Source organism: Anarhichas minor, unplaced genomic scaffold (genome assembly GCF_050575085.1).
Source record: "Anarhichas minor isolate MPS153535 unplaced genomic scaffold, ASM5057508v1 ptg000045l, whole genome shotgun sequence".
In the NCBI taxonomy this organism is placed as follows: Eukaryota; Metazoa; Chordata; class Actinopteri; order Perciformes; family Anarhichadidae; genus Anarhichas; species Anarhichas minor.
In genome coordinates, this window is record NW_027466491.1 from 3676300 (window position 1) to 3691050 (window position 14751).

General features: G+C 40.4%; 1 protein-coding gene across 1 annotated transcript; it reads left to right on the forward strand.

Moving 5' to 3' along the window:
* The first annotated feature begins 429 nt into the window (after positions 1-429).
* ube2nb (ubiquitin-conjugating enzyme E2Nb) lies at positions 430-5715 on the forward strand. Its single transcript, XM_076111536.1, has 4 exons — positions 430-564; positions 2020-2266; positions 2929-3069; positions 3913-5715. The coding sequence occupies exons 1-4, from the start codon at positions 535-537 to the stop codon at positions 3954-3956; spliced, it is 462 nt and encodes a 153-aa protein (XP_075967651.1). The 5' UTR covers positions 430-534; the 3' UTR covers positions 3957-5715.
* Positions 5716-14751: the final 9036 nt, after the last annotated feature.

Here is a 14751-nt window from a genome sequence, read left to right on the forward strand (position 1 = left end):
CTCATTTTTATTTAGACAGTTTTCAACCTTAAAATACATTCTCATTATCTGTATCACAACAAAGACTTAAACAGCGTAAATAGAAGATATAATATAATCTTCTAACAGGAAATATAAAACTAAAAGGAAGAGACCAGCAAAAGAGAAAATATGCAATAAAGGCAGATTACATTGTGTAATGCAATAACATATAATTTTGTTTATACTATTTTGTTTTATGTATTTTAAACACAAATATTAAGGCTGTAAGGAAAAAATAAAACATATGCTTTATTTTAGAAAAATGCCATTTGTGAACAAGAAGCTTTAAATTCTGTTTATAATGTTGGCAGTAACAACTAAAACCAAGAAGTAAATTTACAATTACTTTTAATATTTTTATTTAAAAAAAACACATCTTGAACAGCAGCGTATTTCCTTACATCATCTGAAGCCACCGGAAGTGAGAGTTATCTGGCCCCGCCCCGGCAGCTCAGTCAATCCAACCTGAAGAGAAGGCGAGTCCACGGCTAAAAATATAATAGCTAACACAAGATGACCGGTTTGCCTCGTAGGATTGTAAAGGTACACTTTACACCACGTATTGTATACATGTCTTAACGAGGCCGTGTGTGGGTATTGTTATGATCGGTTGGTGAGAATGTTGACGCACAATTACTGCCGTCTAACGCGTAGCCTGACATTAGCGCAACTAGCACGATTAGCTCTTATCTAGCTAGTTATCAAGCTAGCTCGCTGGTCCGCGTCTGCGAGTGTTTTGTTTGCCACTTCCGTTCACTCGCGTCTGCTCCAATTGTGGTTTCATTTTTGTTCGAGTACATTTGTTGTAGTACTTAAATTATAGTTTTCACATCACGTGGTTGCTAATTGGTACTATTGATCAACAAATTATGACAATTTGTCCTAGTCGCCATATGAATGGATTCGCTATGTTAGCTAAGCTAACGTTAGCTTAGGTGATTGGTACACATGCCTGGCGATGATGTGTACGCTGTTCGCTGTGGCCTCGAGACATTGAAGTGCTTGTAATTAGGCAAACATGTTCGTGTTGCTTCTGGTGTACAAAAACTAAAATTAGAAATAAATGTAAGGCCTGGTGCGGTCAACTTCGCCCAGCCAGGCCCGTCTGTGGGCGCGATCAGCCTGTTCCGCCACATCGAGCTGCTATTTCTCGGGTTTAGCAGGTTTTCTCACAGCGTTGACTCATTGAAAACACGACACGAGCTTCCATCATGGAAAACCTGTACTTTTGGTTTGCAATCTTAACGAAAGACGTGCACAATCTTTACCACACGATTAATGCAGTTAACGTCGCTTGTTGGCTGCATATGTTTTGGTGCACCTGCTTTACCAAATGCAGAAATATGAAAACCGCTCCACTTCCTCATCTTGTGTCGCACACTTCTTTATCGATTTGCGGTACTCCTCAGAATTCTCCAATTCTACTAATAATAATATAATTTGTATAGGCCTACACACTAGAAAAACAGTAATCGCCTGTACTGTATTCTTGTAATCAAATGTATCTTAAAACAGTAAAAGCTGAAACGGTCAATTAATCAATTAGATGATTGACAAAAAAATTAATCTGCAACTATTTTGATAATTAATTAGTCAAATGATAGATATTCACAGGCATATTCTCTAAACGTGAGTATTTTCTGGTTTATATGTATGGCTGTGACAAAACAGAACTAACTTTGGGTTCTTAGAATTTATGCACATTTTTCTAATTTGTTTTCTGACGGTTTATATAACAAATGATTAATGAATTAATACATTTTAATGAATTGGAAGAGTTTAATGTGGTGTTTTTAGATTATAGTAAGTCTTTGTGCAGTACGTCACAATTGCTAGTCCCTGTGTTAAACTGTAAATTGTGGAATGTGGGTGAGTTTGGAAGTGTGTGACTAAGCAGGGCGAAATTGTTCGTCCCCGTCCATTATATACTCGAAAGTCTACACCTACTCAGAAATGTCAACAACAGTGTTATGTGTTTCTCCTTCTGACCACACTCAGGAGACGCAGCGGTTGATGGCGGAGCCTGTTCCGGGGATCACGGCAATGCCAGACGAAGCGAACGCACGCTACTTCCATGTGATCATCGCGGGGCCTCAAGACTCTCCCTTTGAAGGAGGCACATTTAAACTTGAACTATTTCTTCCAGAAGAGTATCCCATGGCAGCTCCCAAAGTGCGATTCATCACCAAAATCTACCACCCCAATGTTGACAAGCTGGGAAGAATATGTTTAGACATTTTGAAAGGTAAGAGAACCTGATAGTAAAATGTAAATCGATAGGGAACCACACTTAGCTTATCGCAGGATTTTAATTTAGCATTTTTGCTTGCATTGTTTTCTCTCAAACCTTGAAATTAGCAAGTTCTTAGTTGTTTCAACCCTTTCACATCACAGTGCTATTATAAAAATATGACCTATTTGCATTTAAGTAGCACTGTTTAATTGGAAATTTCTCTAAAAACCTGACATTTTTATATTGTGGATGAAATAAATATTCAGATAAAAAAAATAGAAATTCACATTAGCTGGCATCAGCTGGCAACTACCAAGAGCAGAGCAGCAGTGAGGTACCTAAACATGATCTACGGTAATAAAGGGAGAAATAAAACAGTGGAACATTGTGATTCATTGGCACACTAATTAATAGCCAGCTCATATTTGATTCATTAGAACTACTAGAGCCAGATGTTTTCTATTAAGTAGCATTAGGGAGACGTGGATCTCGGAGCAATTCCTGCTCGGCTTTAACACTCATTCATGATGGTTGCCGCTGGACAGTGGCGTGTTGTGTCTGCGTGGCCATCATTACCCACTAACATCTGTAACATGTCACCCTGAAGTTTCCCTCGTTTTTTTTTAAAGCCGTTTCTCTTTTTTGCATATTGTTCCGAACTTCCACTCTTCCAGATAAATGGTCTCCGGCTCTGCAGATCCGCACAGTGTTGCTATCTATCCAGGCGTTATTAAGTGCTCCCAATCCAGATGATCCCCTCGCAAATGATGTTGCAGAGCAGTGGAAGAGAAACGAAAGCATCGCCATTGACACAGGTGAGGATCAGTTGGCGTTCTATTTCAACTCTCATTATAGCGTGTACTGAACTACACTGCCACGGCCACAGGCGGTCACAGATGATTTAGATTCATCTGGTGGTGTTCTCATGAATGGGAAACAACTCAGTCAGGATGTCAGTGGTTTTGACCAAGTCTGTAAATACAGACAAATGTGGCAGCAAGTAAGCATGGATAGAATTGATGCAGTTTTGGTGTCTGTAAATCATCTGACTGAGATAACGGTGTAATGTTTTAACTGGCCCCTGTGTTACATAAGGAGATAGGTTGAGAGTAGTGCTTACAGTCGTTTGTCTCATTCAAAGGCTCGGTTGTAATCAGAACTGAACCGAAACTTAATTTAATTTAATCTAAATTTAATGTTCACCGGCAAAGAAAAAATGCTGCAGTTTTTGCCCTCAGACGGTATCTGTAATTAGAGATTAGTTAATCAACAAAAAAAAGAATCAGTAACTAATTTGATAATTTAATCCATTATTTTTCAAACACCAAAGAGCATTGTTCCAGTAGATGTGAATCATTTCTGCCTTCATTGTTTTTCTATGATAGGAATTATTATTATTTATTCCATTATTCATGAAAATAGTTGGTAGATTAATTGATAACAAATCTAATCCTTAGCTGATGCCCCCGCTGTTGGCACGTCTGCCTGCTAAACTGACTAATTGTTTCGGTCGTGCATTTAGAAATCCTTGGGACCGGTCGGTTGCTTTCGGTCCGATCGTCTGTGCACACTCTGCAACACTTTCCTTATCCACAGTCCTGCACCATATCGTCCTCACGCCCTCCACCACCATTTTGTCTTTCTCTGTCTCCCCACAGCCCGATCATGGACCAGGCTCTACGCCGGCATCACCGAAGTATAGAAGAACAGACACGAGGCTTCTGAATGTGATCCACAAAATGTACTCCTATTCTGTCAACATTCAAATTTAACAGACACACAAAAAAAAAACAAAGAAAAAAAAGATAAGTCCAAATCTATTTGAAAGAAATGACAAGATGTACGGCTGCAGACCTCTGGGTGACTTATTTTCCTCTTTAAGACGCGTTAAGTGTGTGTTAGCCTCTTTATTTTTTCCTGTGTTGCTATTTAAATGCATGGACAGAGAACGACACCCTCCCAAATTACAGTCTTAAAAATAACATGTCTCGAACAAGGCGCATACTGTTATGTTTGCAGAATACACATGCATTAAAGCTCTTCTTCTTTTAACACATGCATCATTTGTCAACACATCTGCACGTCTTTAGTGAGAGATGACACGCTCTGTTATTTCAACACTTGGTGGACGGCCGTCTCCCACTAGCAGACGGAAGACATGAATACCAGTGATGAAGTTTGCCTTTACTCTTTTTAGGGAATGCAAAGAGGTTTTTTTGGGGGGGGAAATAGCCCCTTGCGTTCAACAAGAAGGTTAGTGTGTCTGTGCATACCAACACGTCACAACACTGAGTATCTAGCTGGTGGTGCAGCTACTGTAGTTCATCTCAGCGCTTCCACCTGAGCACAGGGGTGGAGCGCTTTTACGAAATGTTCGTCTTATTTGTACAATTGGACCAGGGCTCCACACAGGAAGTGCTAACTTATAAAACGTTCAAAAGACGCTTTCTGTAACTGCAGCGCCAATCGCGTTTTATTGTAACGAAGCGGTTATTAGACACTGAAAATAAAAGAAAACACAGGCTCTCAGAGGGCAGGGACGAACCGTTTTCATCCACAGACAACTGAGGGAGGTTGAACCCAACATTTTTAATGTAAAATCAATTTGAAGCCCCCCCCCCCCCCCATCTCTACCAGTAGAGAATACAGCTAACATTCAACAGCATGGAGTCCATCCAGTGTGGATTTGTGGCCCCAGCCGATGTCATTTTATCTCTCTCCATCCTTTTCATCTCGGTCTTAGGTTGATAGAAGACAGGTTAGCGTGTGATTTAGATGCTCGAGCCCAATTGGATGAGGATTGTGTAATTATTATTAATCCAAGATCTCATGATTTAATGTCGTGTAATGTTACATCAAGCGGTCTGTGGTTTCAGTGAAAGTTGGACAATTTGGGGAGGATGAGCAGATTAGTTCCACATGGTTTAACAAAAAAAAAAAGCCATTCCCAACACATTGAGAAAGGTAGAAAGACACAACTTGTTTGTGCTGAAAAGGATCGGTCTGCATGTAGTGACAGACTACTGAAATGTGTTGAAAATGTACTTTTTTTTTTTTTAAAGGATGTAGGCTGTTTTTATTTTCCTTTATTTTAACTGTCTGTCCATGCTATCTATGTTGCTTGTTCTCTATTTTATTTCCCGTGTTACTTTATTAAAAAGGCATGTACCATAACCAAACTTATATCATGACGATTCAAATTAGTTTTCTTCCGGGTGTTTTTGAGAGTCGAGGCGTTGAGTTGTCTTTAAAGGGAAAGTTCAGGCTTTTTTTTTTTTTTTTTTGAAGGTGTCGTCTTTATCAAAGTTGTCTTTCACCATGATTTTCCGGAGTCGGCCTCACCTGCTTTTGCTGTTTCTATGATACTGATCTGTGATGATTATGCAAGTGCATTGAATTGATTGGGTCATTGTGGTGGCAAAAAAAATGATATTACAAATAAAAAAGTATTAAAGATTAAAGGCTATTACAGATTTTCTGTCACCTAGAGTCCCTTAAAATTGCACACACGACATCCTGTGGCTTCTTCTAGACGTCTTTAAACTCACCCAGAATGAACTGTTTCTAACTGCTGCATTGACTAAAGTCTGGAAGATGGAGCTCAGCTTAAAACCTGGTTAATGTAAATTCTGCCGTTAAGTTTTAGTACATTTGCATACACGGCTCTTCAAATACTAAACGGAGTAAGTACGTAGAGGCTTGTCTGGTTTATGTGCAGTCTGTGTTCCCCTGTAGGAGCGAGGTTACAGCAAAGACTTCATTCATAGAGATATGAACTTAATACATTTCTCGTAGGAATTGATACATCTCAATTCGCAGTCCACAGAATCTGATGTAGGTTTCTGGGGTGTTCTGTTCAATAAAGCTTTAATTAGGCAAATTGTATTTTCACAGGGATAAGTATATAGCCTGAATCGGTGCCACTCACTGGGGTTCATTTTGTCCGTCCCTAGATGGACCTTTAAAGAACACAAATGTCAACATGAACACAAAACTCTTAAAAACCATCTCCATTTGGGTTTCTAATGATCCTATTATGGATTCTGCTAACGAGGATTTACAAAATGGCCTCTTACATTTCCCCACAGACGCACATCTGAGTCTGAAACACTAAATGATCCGAGGATTCCTGGGTGTGCTCCAGTAGTTCATTTCATAGATTCACACTTTTGAATAGAGAAAGAAGTCAGCTGCTGTCGTGTGGCTCTGTAGCCTTAAAATCACCCGGTGACAAAAAGGAATATCCTGACGTTACATTGTAGGAATATGGAAGCGAAGATAGATCATTGGGATCTTGGAAGCAAACGGATACCCGAGTGAAACCTAATCACTACTTGTTGTATATAAGTACCACTAAATTCATAGCATATGAGTATTTTACTTTGAAAACCAGCTGTTAATGTGATTTTACATTCAAAATTCACAGGATTCTACACAAACGTGTGTTTCCTGCTGTGACATGTCAACGTGTGTGCTCTGAAAAGGTCTATTTCTCCTGCTGTTCCACAGAATTTCACCAGATGGTGCTTAAACACATTTCCTGGATCAGACAACTTCACACCTGTTAGTTGCCATAACTGAGGTGCCTCATAAGAATAATTATGTTTTCAAACATGGGGCACGTGTTCTTCCTCTGGGTTTACATTCATTCATCTGAGATGTCTTTACATTACATCCTCTCAACAGTATCCCAAGTCCCAGGTGTTTGTCCCATCAAGATGTTTGGATCACAATACACCGAGTCTTGGGCAATAGTTTTGTAGCGTCCGCCTTCCTACAGGAGGCACCTATCCTCCATGTTTTTTTTTTCATGTTTCCTCACCAGAGACAAAGATTTCACAATGTTTTATGATCATGGCCTGGTTTATATGGCAACAGTGAGCCAGTCAAGCTGGTATGCAGCCTTTCTTTGAGTGGAGTTGCAGGAAATGATTCCCCTCACTATCTGAAACACCTGACAAAACATTAACTATAGTCTCAGGGGCTGTTGTCTCTCTCGTGTGTTGTCCATCCAAGTGATTGCGGCTTCCCCCTGCTCCCAGTCTTTATGCTAAGCTAAACGGCTGCTATAGCTGGAGCCTTATATTGAACGGACCGATATGAAAGTGGTGTTAAATCTTCTCATCTAACCCTCGGCCGAAAAAAGCAATTTCCCAAAATGTCGAACTATTCCTTTAAATGGACTATTGCAAGGAATCAACATGCAATTAAAATGAACTTTTTAAGAATATGCTTCCCTTTTGCACAAACATTTGCCCCCAAAAATGACATATTTAATGTCACATTTAATACCTTTTATCTGTAATTGTCTGTTTCCACTCTTTTCGGGCAATTGCTCTGACTCCTGTCTGGTATTATTTGAAGATTATAGTAACTAACTCATACAACAACAATTCTAGGCAGAGAACCTTGAGACTGTAAATACACTTGCACTTGAAATACCGGTTGAAATAGTGCACAAGAGCAGTGCCATAGAAAATAACCAGGAACGGTGAATTGACGGATGAAGTGTTCCCGGCCTCCAGTACAGTGTGTCAAACATGTATATGCAACAAGCTAGTGATCGCTGCCACAGATGACGTGGAGCCAGCATCCTAAACATAGCCCTGCTCCTCTGACGGATCATCTCTCGCTGTGATTGCTGACAGCAGGTGAAAACATGCTCGTCACATGCTGCTGATGTTGGACTGACAGTTGACGACAAGCGTCCTGTTCTGACTGTGGCGTGTCGTCGTCATCAGTCAGACCCAGTTTAGACCCGACACCCGCGGTGGTCAGTAGTTGTGGTGCGTCTTTATGAAGTGTCTTCTCCTCTCCCCTTCTCTTATCATCTTCTCTCCCTTTCCCTCATCTCATCTCCCTCTAAAGTCCTTTTCCTCTCCTCCCGCTTTCCCTCTTATTCATCTCTTTCTCTCCTCTACCCCCTCCTTCTTCTCTCCGCTCTTTTCCTTCTTCCACTCTTGTTTTCCTTTTGTTTCCCTTTCCTCTCCCCCTTTTTACCTCCTCTAATTTCTTTCCTTCCCACCCCTCTTCTCCCCTCTATTTCTCCTCTTCTTCTCCTAGTTTCTTTCTTTTCCTCTCATCTCTCCCTTTCCCTCCTCTCATCTTCTGTTTTCCTTTTCCTTCCATATCCTCTCCTTTCCTTCAGCTTTCCTTTTGTCTTCTTCCTCTCCATCTTCCTGCTTCTCTCCCCCCCGCCTTTTTTTTCCTTCTCTCCTTTCCCTCTTCCTCTTTAATTTCTTATCTCCTCTCCTCTGTCCTACTGCAGATGAAGTGAAGGGGGGCTGCAATCAGAGCCCACTCACTTGTACCTTCCTGCTGTTGTATAACCTAATAACCTAATCCTTATTAAACTTAAATAAAGATGAAAGATTACTCACATGCGGGAAACACAAAAGGCCAAAAAGGAATCCCTCCTTCGGCCACAGCAGTTATCTGGAACGACTTTAGTCTCATTCTGTATATCTAACTTTTTTGATTAGGATGCTCTCTACCACAGCTGTTATACAAGACGGCTGCCGTGGAATACTAATGCAGGCAGTGCTTAGTTTGCTGTAAATGTAAATTAGGACTGAGCCCTTTCAGACATTTTTCAGAGCTAGGAGTTAGAAATCGTACTCTCTTGTGGTGTTAACTAACATTTTCCTTGTTGAACAGTTTAATCTCTTGAACCTGAGGCCGTTTGTACATCCTTTACTCTCTTTATCTCTCGATGTGGTTGGTCCCAAATCTATGTGAGTCCACTGAACTTCATTCATAAAGGTCATAGCAGATGTGGTGTGCTTCACAGAGGTACACATGATATTAATGCAACAGTTAGGAATACATATTTAGCAGGGATTAGGAAATACACAATCAGTTTAGAAAATGTCAGCACTGTTAAGAACAAACATTGCAAGTCCCCAAAAGAGAAACCTGAAAGATTTTGACTTTTTTTTAGTTGATGCCATTAAGTACTTCGCTTCCTACGAAAATATAGCTCAGCTGATTATTTTTAGTGCTAATTGGTAGATATTAGCATGCTAAGATGCTAAATTAAGATGATGAACCTGCAAAGAATCAGCATGTTAGCATTGTCAGTGTGTGTGTGTGTGTGTGTGTGTGTGTGTTGATGGCTGGGATTCCTCTTCTGCTCCTGTGACTTTTTCATCCATCCATACTGAGAACAGGTTGTCCTGAGCCATCCTTCCACTTCCCCGCACTCTCTCTATATATACACAACAGCCACTGCAGGAAAGGAAAGAAGAGTGTGTGTGAGTGTGTGTGTGTGTGTGTGTGTGTGCGTGTGCACGTGCCTGCCTGCCTTTGTGTTTGCAGAGGCCCCCGAATGCAAGGGAAGTCACATATTATGAACGACAGACATGTGCGCTGCCACCACTCTATCCTTTTTCTTGGTGTAGCGTTAACTCGTAACTTTTTACAGTTAAATGGCCGCATGTACTGTAAAAGGAGTTCAGGAGTCTCATTCTCTCGTCTTTTCTCCTCTCGCCTCCCTCCATTCTTCTCCTGATTATTACTATTATTATTATTAATAGATAATTAGATGGCACAGGCTCTATCGGCATACAAGGCAAATCAGTAGGTGTTTAGGAATCTACAAGTTAAAGAGGCAAGAGCGGACATCCTGGTCCCTTAAATAATTAAGCAAAGAAATGTGTTTAATTAATGATTCCTAACAAGTAACTCCCTTTGATTTGTGTTGAATTTGAAGGGAAAAATAAATCAAACCTGATCACATACTGATCTCGTCCGATGTATATAATTAACAGTCTCCAGTCATTGAATCTCTTTATGGGGCCTGGGCAGGGACACCACCACCCAGACATAAAAATAACCCCCCCCGGCTGTGCACTTATAGATTACAGTATCGGAGGGAAGTCAGGCTGCTGCTGACGGTGCTGATCAATAACTTATCAAGCAGTGTGCTGATAGAGAGCTTTTAGTACTCAGGGTTCAATATATCTCGTCTGTTTGGCGGATTTGTGCTTGAGTGGGTTTCTATGGAGATTAGATCAACACAGCCTAGAGATTTATTTACAGATTATTGGGACACCAGGTCGCGATATTTGACAAAACTCATTTCAGCTCCTCGGGATCGGTAACACTGACTCACCCGACGTAAAACTAAACGTGAAATATTAATCCACTGACGTTTCAATGTTTCAAATCAGTAGAGACGTCAACTTTCAATCAGAGGAGGTGCTGACCTTTGAACTTCTAATGCTATTGGATGGACAGCCATACAATTCCACATTTTTTACAATGATTTGGTTTATGACCACCTCTTGCAAAACTAATCACAATCCCATCAGCCTCAGCTCTACTTTATGTTTGACAACTAGCACATTTGTAGCACGCTAACATGCTATACTACGATGGTGAACATGTTAAACAACTGATACGCACAAGCAGGTTAGCATTAAGCTCAAATCGTCTCTGTAGAATGGCTGTAGACTGCCTTGTTGATTAGAAATGACCAATTGTTTAAGCTCTTGTAATTATATTTATTGACCACAATCACTATTATAAAACCAAATCTGATTGATTGATTAGCACTGAACTGAGATTTTATAGACATAATAAACCTTGCAGACCAAACACAAAGGACTAAACTGACCATTCAGTACGCTGTAACCATCCAGTTTATATCCCTAAAACACAAACAGCCTTTTTTATAACGGTTTTATCCTTTAGTCGCGAAAGAAACATGTTGTACTTTTTCCAGATTCAACGCAAACACACTCTTTCCCTCTCTCAGTCTAATTAGCCTCAATCAAGAGGGAAACATCTGTTGTTGGCAGCGTTGTAAGCTTAAGTGGACTTACTTTGTAAAACTACAAGCATTGTCCTGTGAGGTGGTGAGTAAATTATTTTCACAATAATGACCTGATAATAACCAGCACTGACTCCGTGGTTATCCAAACTGTGCCAGACGATGTGACAACATGTGTGTCAAGGAAGCAGGGTTTAGGTGCATGTGATTATACCTTGAGCATCTTGATAAACACCATGTCAATCTCCAGCTTTGGTGTGATTACACTGGCAAATACAGCACGCATTTATAACGCGTGATCTAATTCCCAGCCGCTGTTATTTAGCAGCTAACAACCACAACAAAAAAACGGATCATGTAGCTCACCACACAACGACGTCACTTGAATTGCAGCCATACGGTACTTCCCTCTCTTTCTCTCTCCCTCTCTCTGTCTGTCTGTATACAGGTCACCTTTCCTTGCATAACAGCTCATTCATAAAACAGCACCACGCCTCAGAGAATGGATGAGGAAAAGACTGCAGACGGCTGAGACGTATATAAACGTCTACACAGGGAGGGATTTTGCTGCAGTTGTTAAAAAGCTGTGTCAGGCTATAGTGCAATGTATTTACTGTAACTGTCAGATAAAAACCTTGTATCTCTGGTCAAGTTAACAGCAGTTTCTTTTTTGCAGAATCTGCGTTTTAAGTATAGAGTTTCCAACTCTGTTATACTGTAAAAAATACTGTATTTATGAAGGGTTAGTTGTTCTAAACGCAAATAATATTTTCAAGCTATATGAAGGCTCCATAGTGACCTTGACCACTGACCATTTTTTTGTGTTTTAAATCTAACAATATATACAGATAATACGCTTTGTGTGACCAGGGCCCCTAAGGAAACTTAAAACCCGAGGAGCTTGCACATCATGAGAAAAAGAAGGCGAAGGCAAACAATAACATACTTTAAGAAGTACTCAAACAGAAAAAAAAAATCATGTCTTCTGGTTACATAAAGACAATTCCAGGAATGATATGTAAGCTCAGATAGCTGGAACAAATGAATCACCATGGGCCAACAAACTGTCCTCCAATGGGAGAAAAGGGAGGACGACTAGAACACTGACTTCAGGTACAACATAGCCACTGTGGCTGAGTCTGAAGAGTTGCCTTCTGTTGGGAATAAAATGCTCAAAAATGCATGTTGTGACAGGTCTGTTTGTTTTGCCCACATGCTGTAAGGGCAGATGTAAAGTTGATGTTTGATTTTAACATAGTTCATCCAGTTTCACCTCAGCTTGTCGGAACACTCATTATTGAACACCTTAATGGCTGACTTCTACGTTTTTCCTGCAAGTGTTATTTGTGTCGGAACTGATGGTCTCAAGAGCAAATCCTTTCCTTTTTCTGCTGCTTAGTTTTGTCACTTCCTGTTTGTTGGTAAACTATGTCAGAAAAGTCCATACTAACATACTATTAACTAAGTATGCTTAAATAGTGTGTGACATTTTTTTACTGTCAGAAACCATAAAGTTAAACCCAATACCACATGAATTTCATACTATTTCCAGAGAAATATCACAGTAACACTGGACACTACGCCGGCGGGAATATCCCACAATGCCATACGGTAGTGACGGCAACCTTCATAACAGACGATGATGGACAGCATCAATAATGCTTCAATGTAAGTGTAAGTATAAGATTTCACTTTGCGAGGTGTAATATATATATTATATGTATATAATCTCCTGTTTCAATCAAGGCACTTTGCTCCTCAGATGTGTCGGTAGAGCTCAGAGAAGAAAATGTTGTTCAGGGCAGCTCTCAGTTAAGTGTGAAAGTATGATTTCCAGTCATTGCTACAGGCCTCACTTTGAGTTTTAGCTACTTGTTTAGGTAAATGGCATCGTTTTCATTCTCCCCTGTATCATCATCACTGCAGGGTTTTTGTCTCAGACAGTTTTCCCACATTCTGGCAATCACACTGTCACTGTCTGGTTTTGTTTATGCCCCTTAAAGCCTAATCTTCACATGATTATAGAGTGTGTGTGTTTTAGTTCTAGCTCAAGGAGACAGAGGCATCATTGTGAGGGGAACATTTGCCTGCAGGTAGCCTCAACAGTCTGAGCAGCAGCAGTCAACAACAGCACATTACATGGTAAAGTCTAGTAGTCATGGTAAAGTCTAGTAGTCATAGTAAAGTCATCAATATTAAGTTTGCATATATTCTTTATGTTATTTTATATTATATTTTTATATTAAAAAGCATACGCTTTGACCCCACCCTATTTGTCCCTGTCTATCTGACCCCTAAGTGATGTTTATCCATGTCTGTTTTATTCACATCTATCACAATGACAGGCTTTAATATGCACCAACAGGCCCTCATTGTGTCCTTCAGCCCTCACAACCAACTTATTGTCATACTTGCATCTGCGGCCTTGAGACCTGTATTTATTCTGTTGCATAAACTGTTAAAAGAGATGTTGATGTGAGTTGTTTTCCACAGTCATCTCACAGAGATGCTCACAGAAATGCGGTGAGCGTCACAAATTAAATGCCATTCATCTACAAACATACAAAACCTGGACCGAAAGAACTATCTAGATGGATACCGCCAGAGCTTATTGAGAAAATAAGTAGTTTTAGTAGTTCTTCGGGTTAGCCGACCAATAATAAAAGATGGAGGCCACGTTGCACACAATGCTACCCCAAATAATCAATATACATCATCCAAAATATGCTGTCTGTTTATGACAAAATATTTTCATTAGTTGTGTTTTTGATTTTCTTAACACTTCCTTTCCTGTAATGGGGGTAAATCTAACCAAAGTAATATGCTATAGTACAATACAATGTGTTTTCCTTATTACCTACCACCTGTATGGTTAGCTAACTTAGCCCTGATCCAGGACTGTCATCAAGCCTACAGGTGTGTTGACCCTGGACTAAGGCTACCAGTTAGCTAGTGAGCGAACGTCACCTGCTATCTCTCAGACCATTGGGCTAACAACGATGGAGTTTTAATTGACGTTCTGGTTAAGCTAACAAAAGACTCAGGACAAAGCAGAAATGTTCTCCGAGCGCTCTGTTGCTACTTTGGTGGACGGCGTGGAGCCATTAGCAGATGCCGTCACAGGCTCCATATCCCACAGTGACAGCAGCTCACATCCATCCTCGCAGCCTTGGCGCGGCTGACAGGAGCTCACTTCATCATTGGAGGAGCTCCATCCCATGGGAACATTCACCTCACCCCGAGCACCTCTGAACAACTGTCCTATCTTTGTTTGTCCTGGTAAATATACAAAGCAAGGCTAGGAGATTACTAAAGCTGTATTTTAAACTGAAGTGTCTAATAATGGAGACATTACAGGATAACAGATGGCCCAATCTAAAATTAGCCTGATAGCTACTGCATGATTATCCATGCACTCAATTTAGGAGGGAATAAATGATGCCTCATTGTCGTCATCTTGATCGGACCATTTATATCTTTTGTGTTATAAGGCATCACAGCTTTTTGTGGCTCTAATTTTCCCTGTCTTGCAAGAAGCCCTTCCCTCACATGCCTGAAGGCTCGGTGATGAGGTCAAAGAGGAGACTTCTGGGTGAGCTGATCAGCTTCAGGATGTTATACGTGTGAGTGGATCACAGGCAAATGAGGAGGCAGATTAGACTCCAAAGTGTGAGAGTTTCTGTATTTGCATATCTGTATGTAACTACACGTGTAAACTAGATAC

Bases quoted from the DNA above. Each gene is read 5' to 3' on its own strand.
- ube2nb (XM_076111536.1), top strand. From the start codon at position 535: ATGACCGGTTTGCCTCGTAGGATTGTAAAG. The intron at 565-2,019 runs GTACACTTTACA...GACCACACTCAG, and splicing joins TGCCTCGTAGGATTGTAAAG to GAGACGCAGCGGTTGATGGC. The intron at 2,267-2,928 runs GTAAGAGAACCT...CCACTCTTCCAG, and splicing joins ATGTTTAGACATTTTGAAAG to ATAAATGGTCTCCGGCTCTG.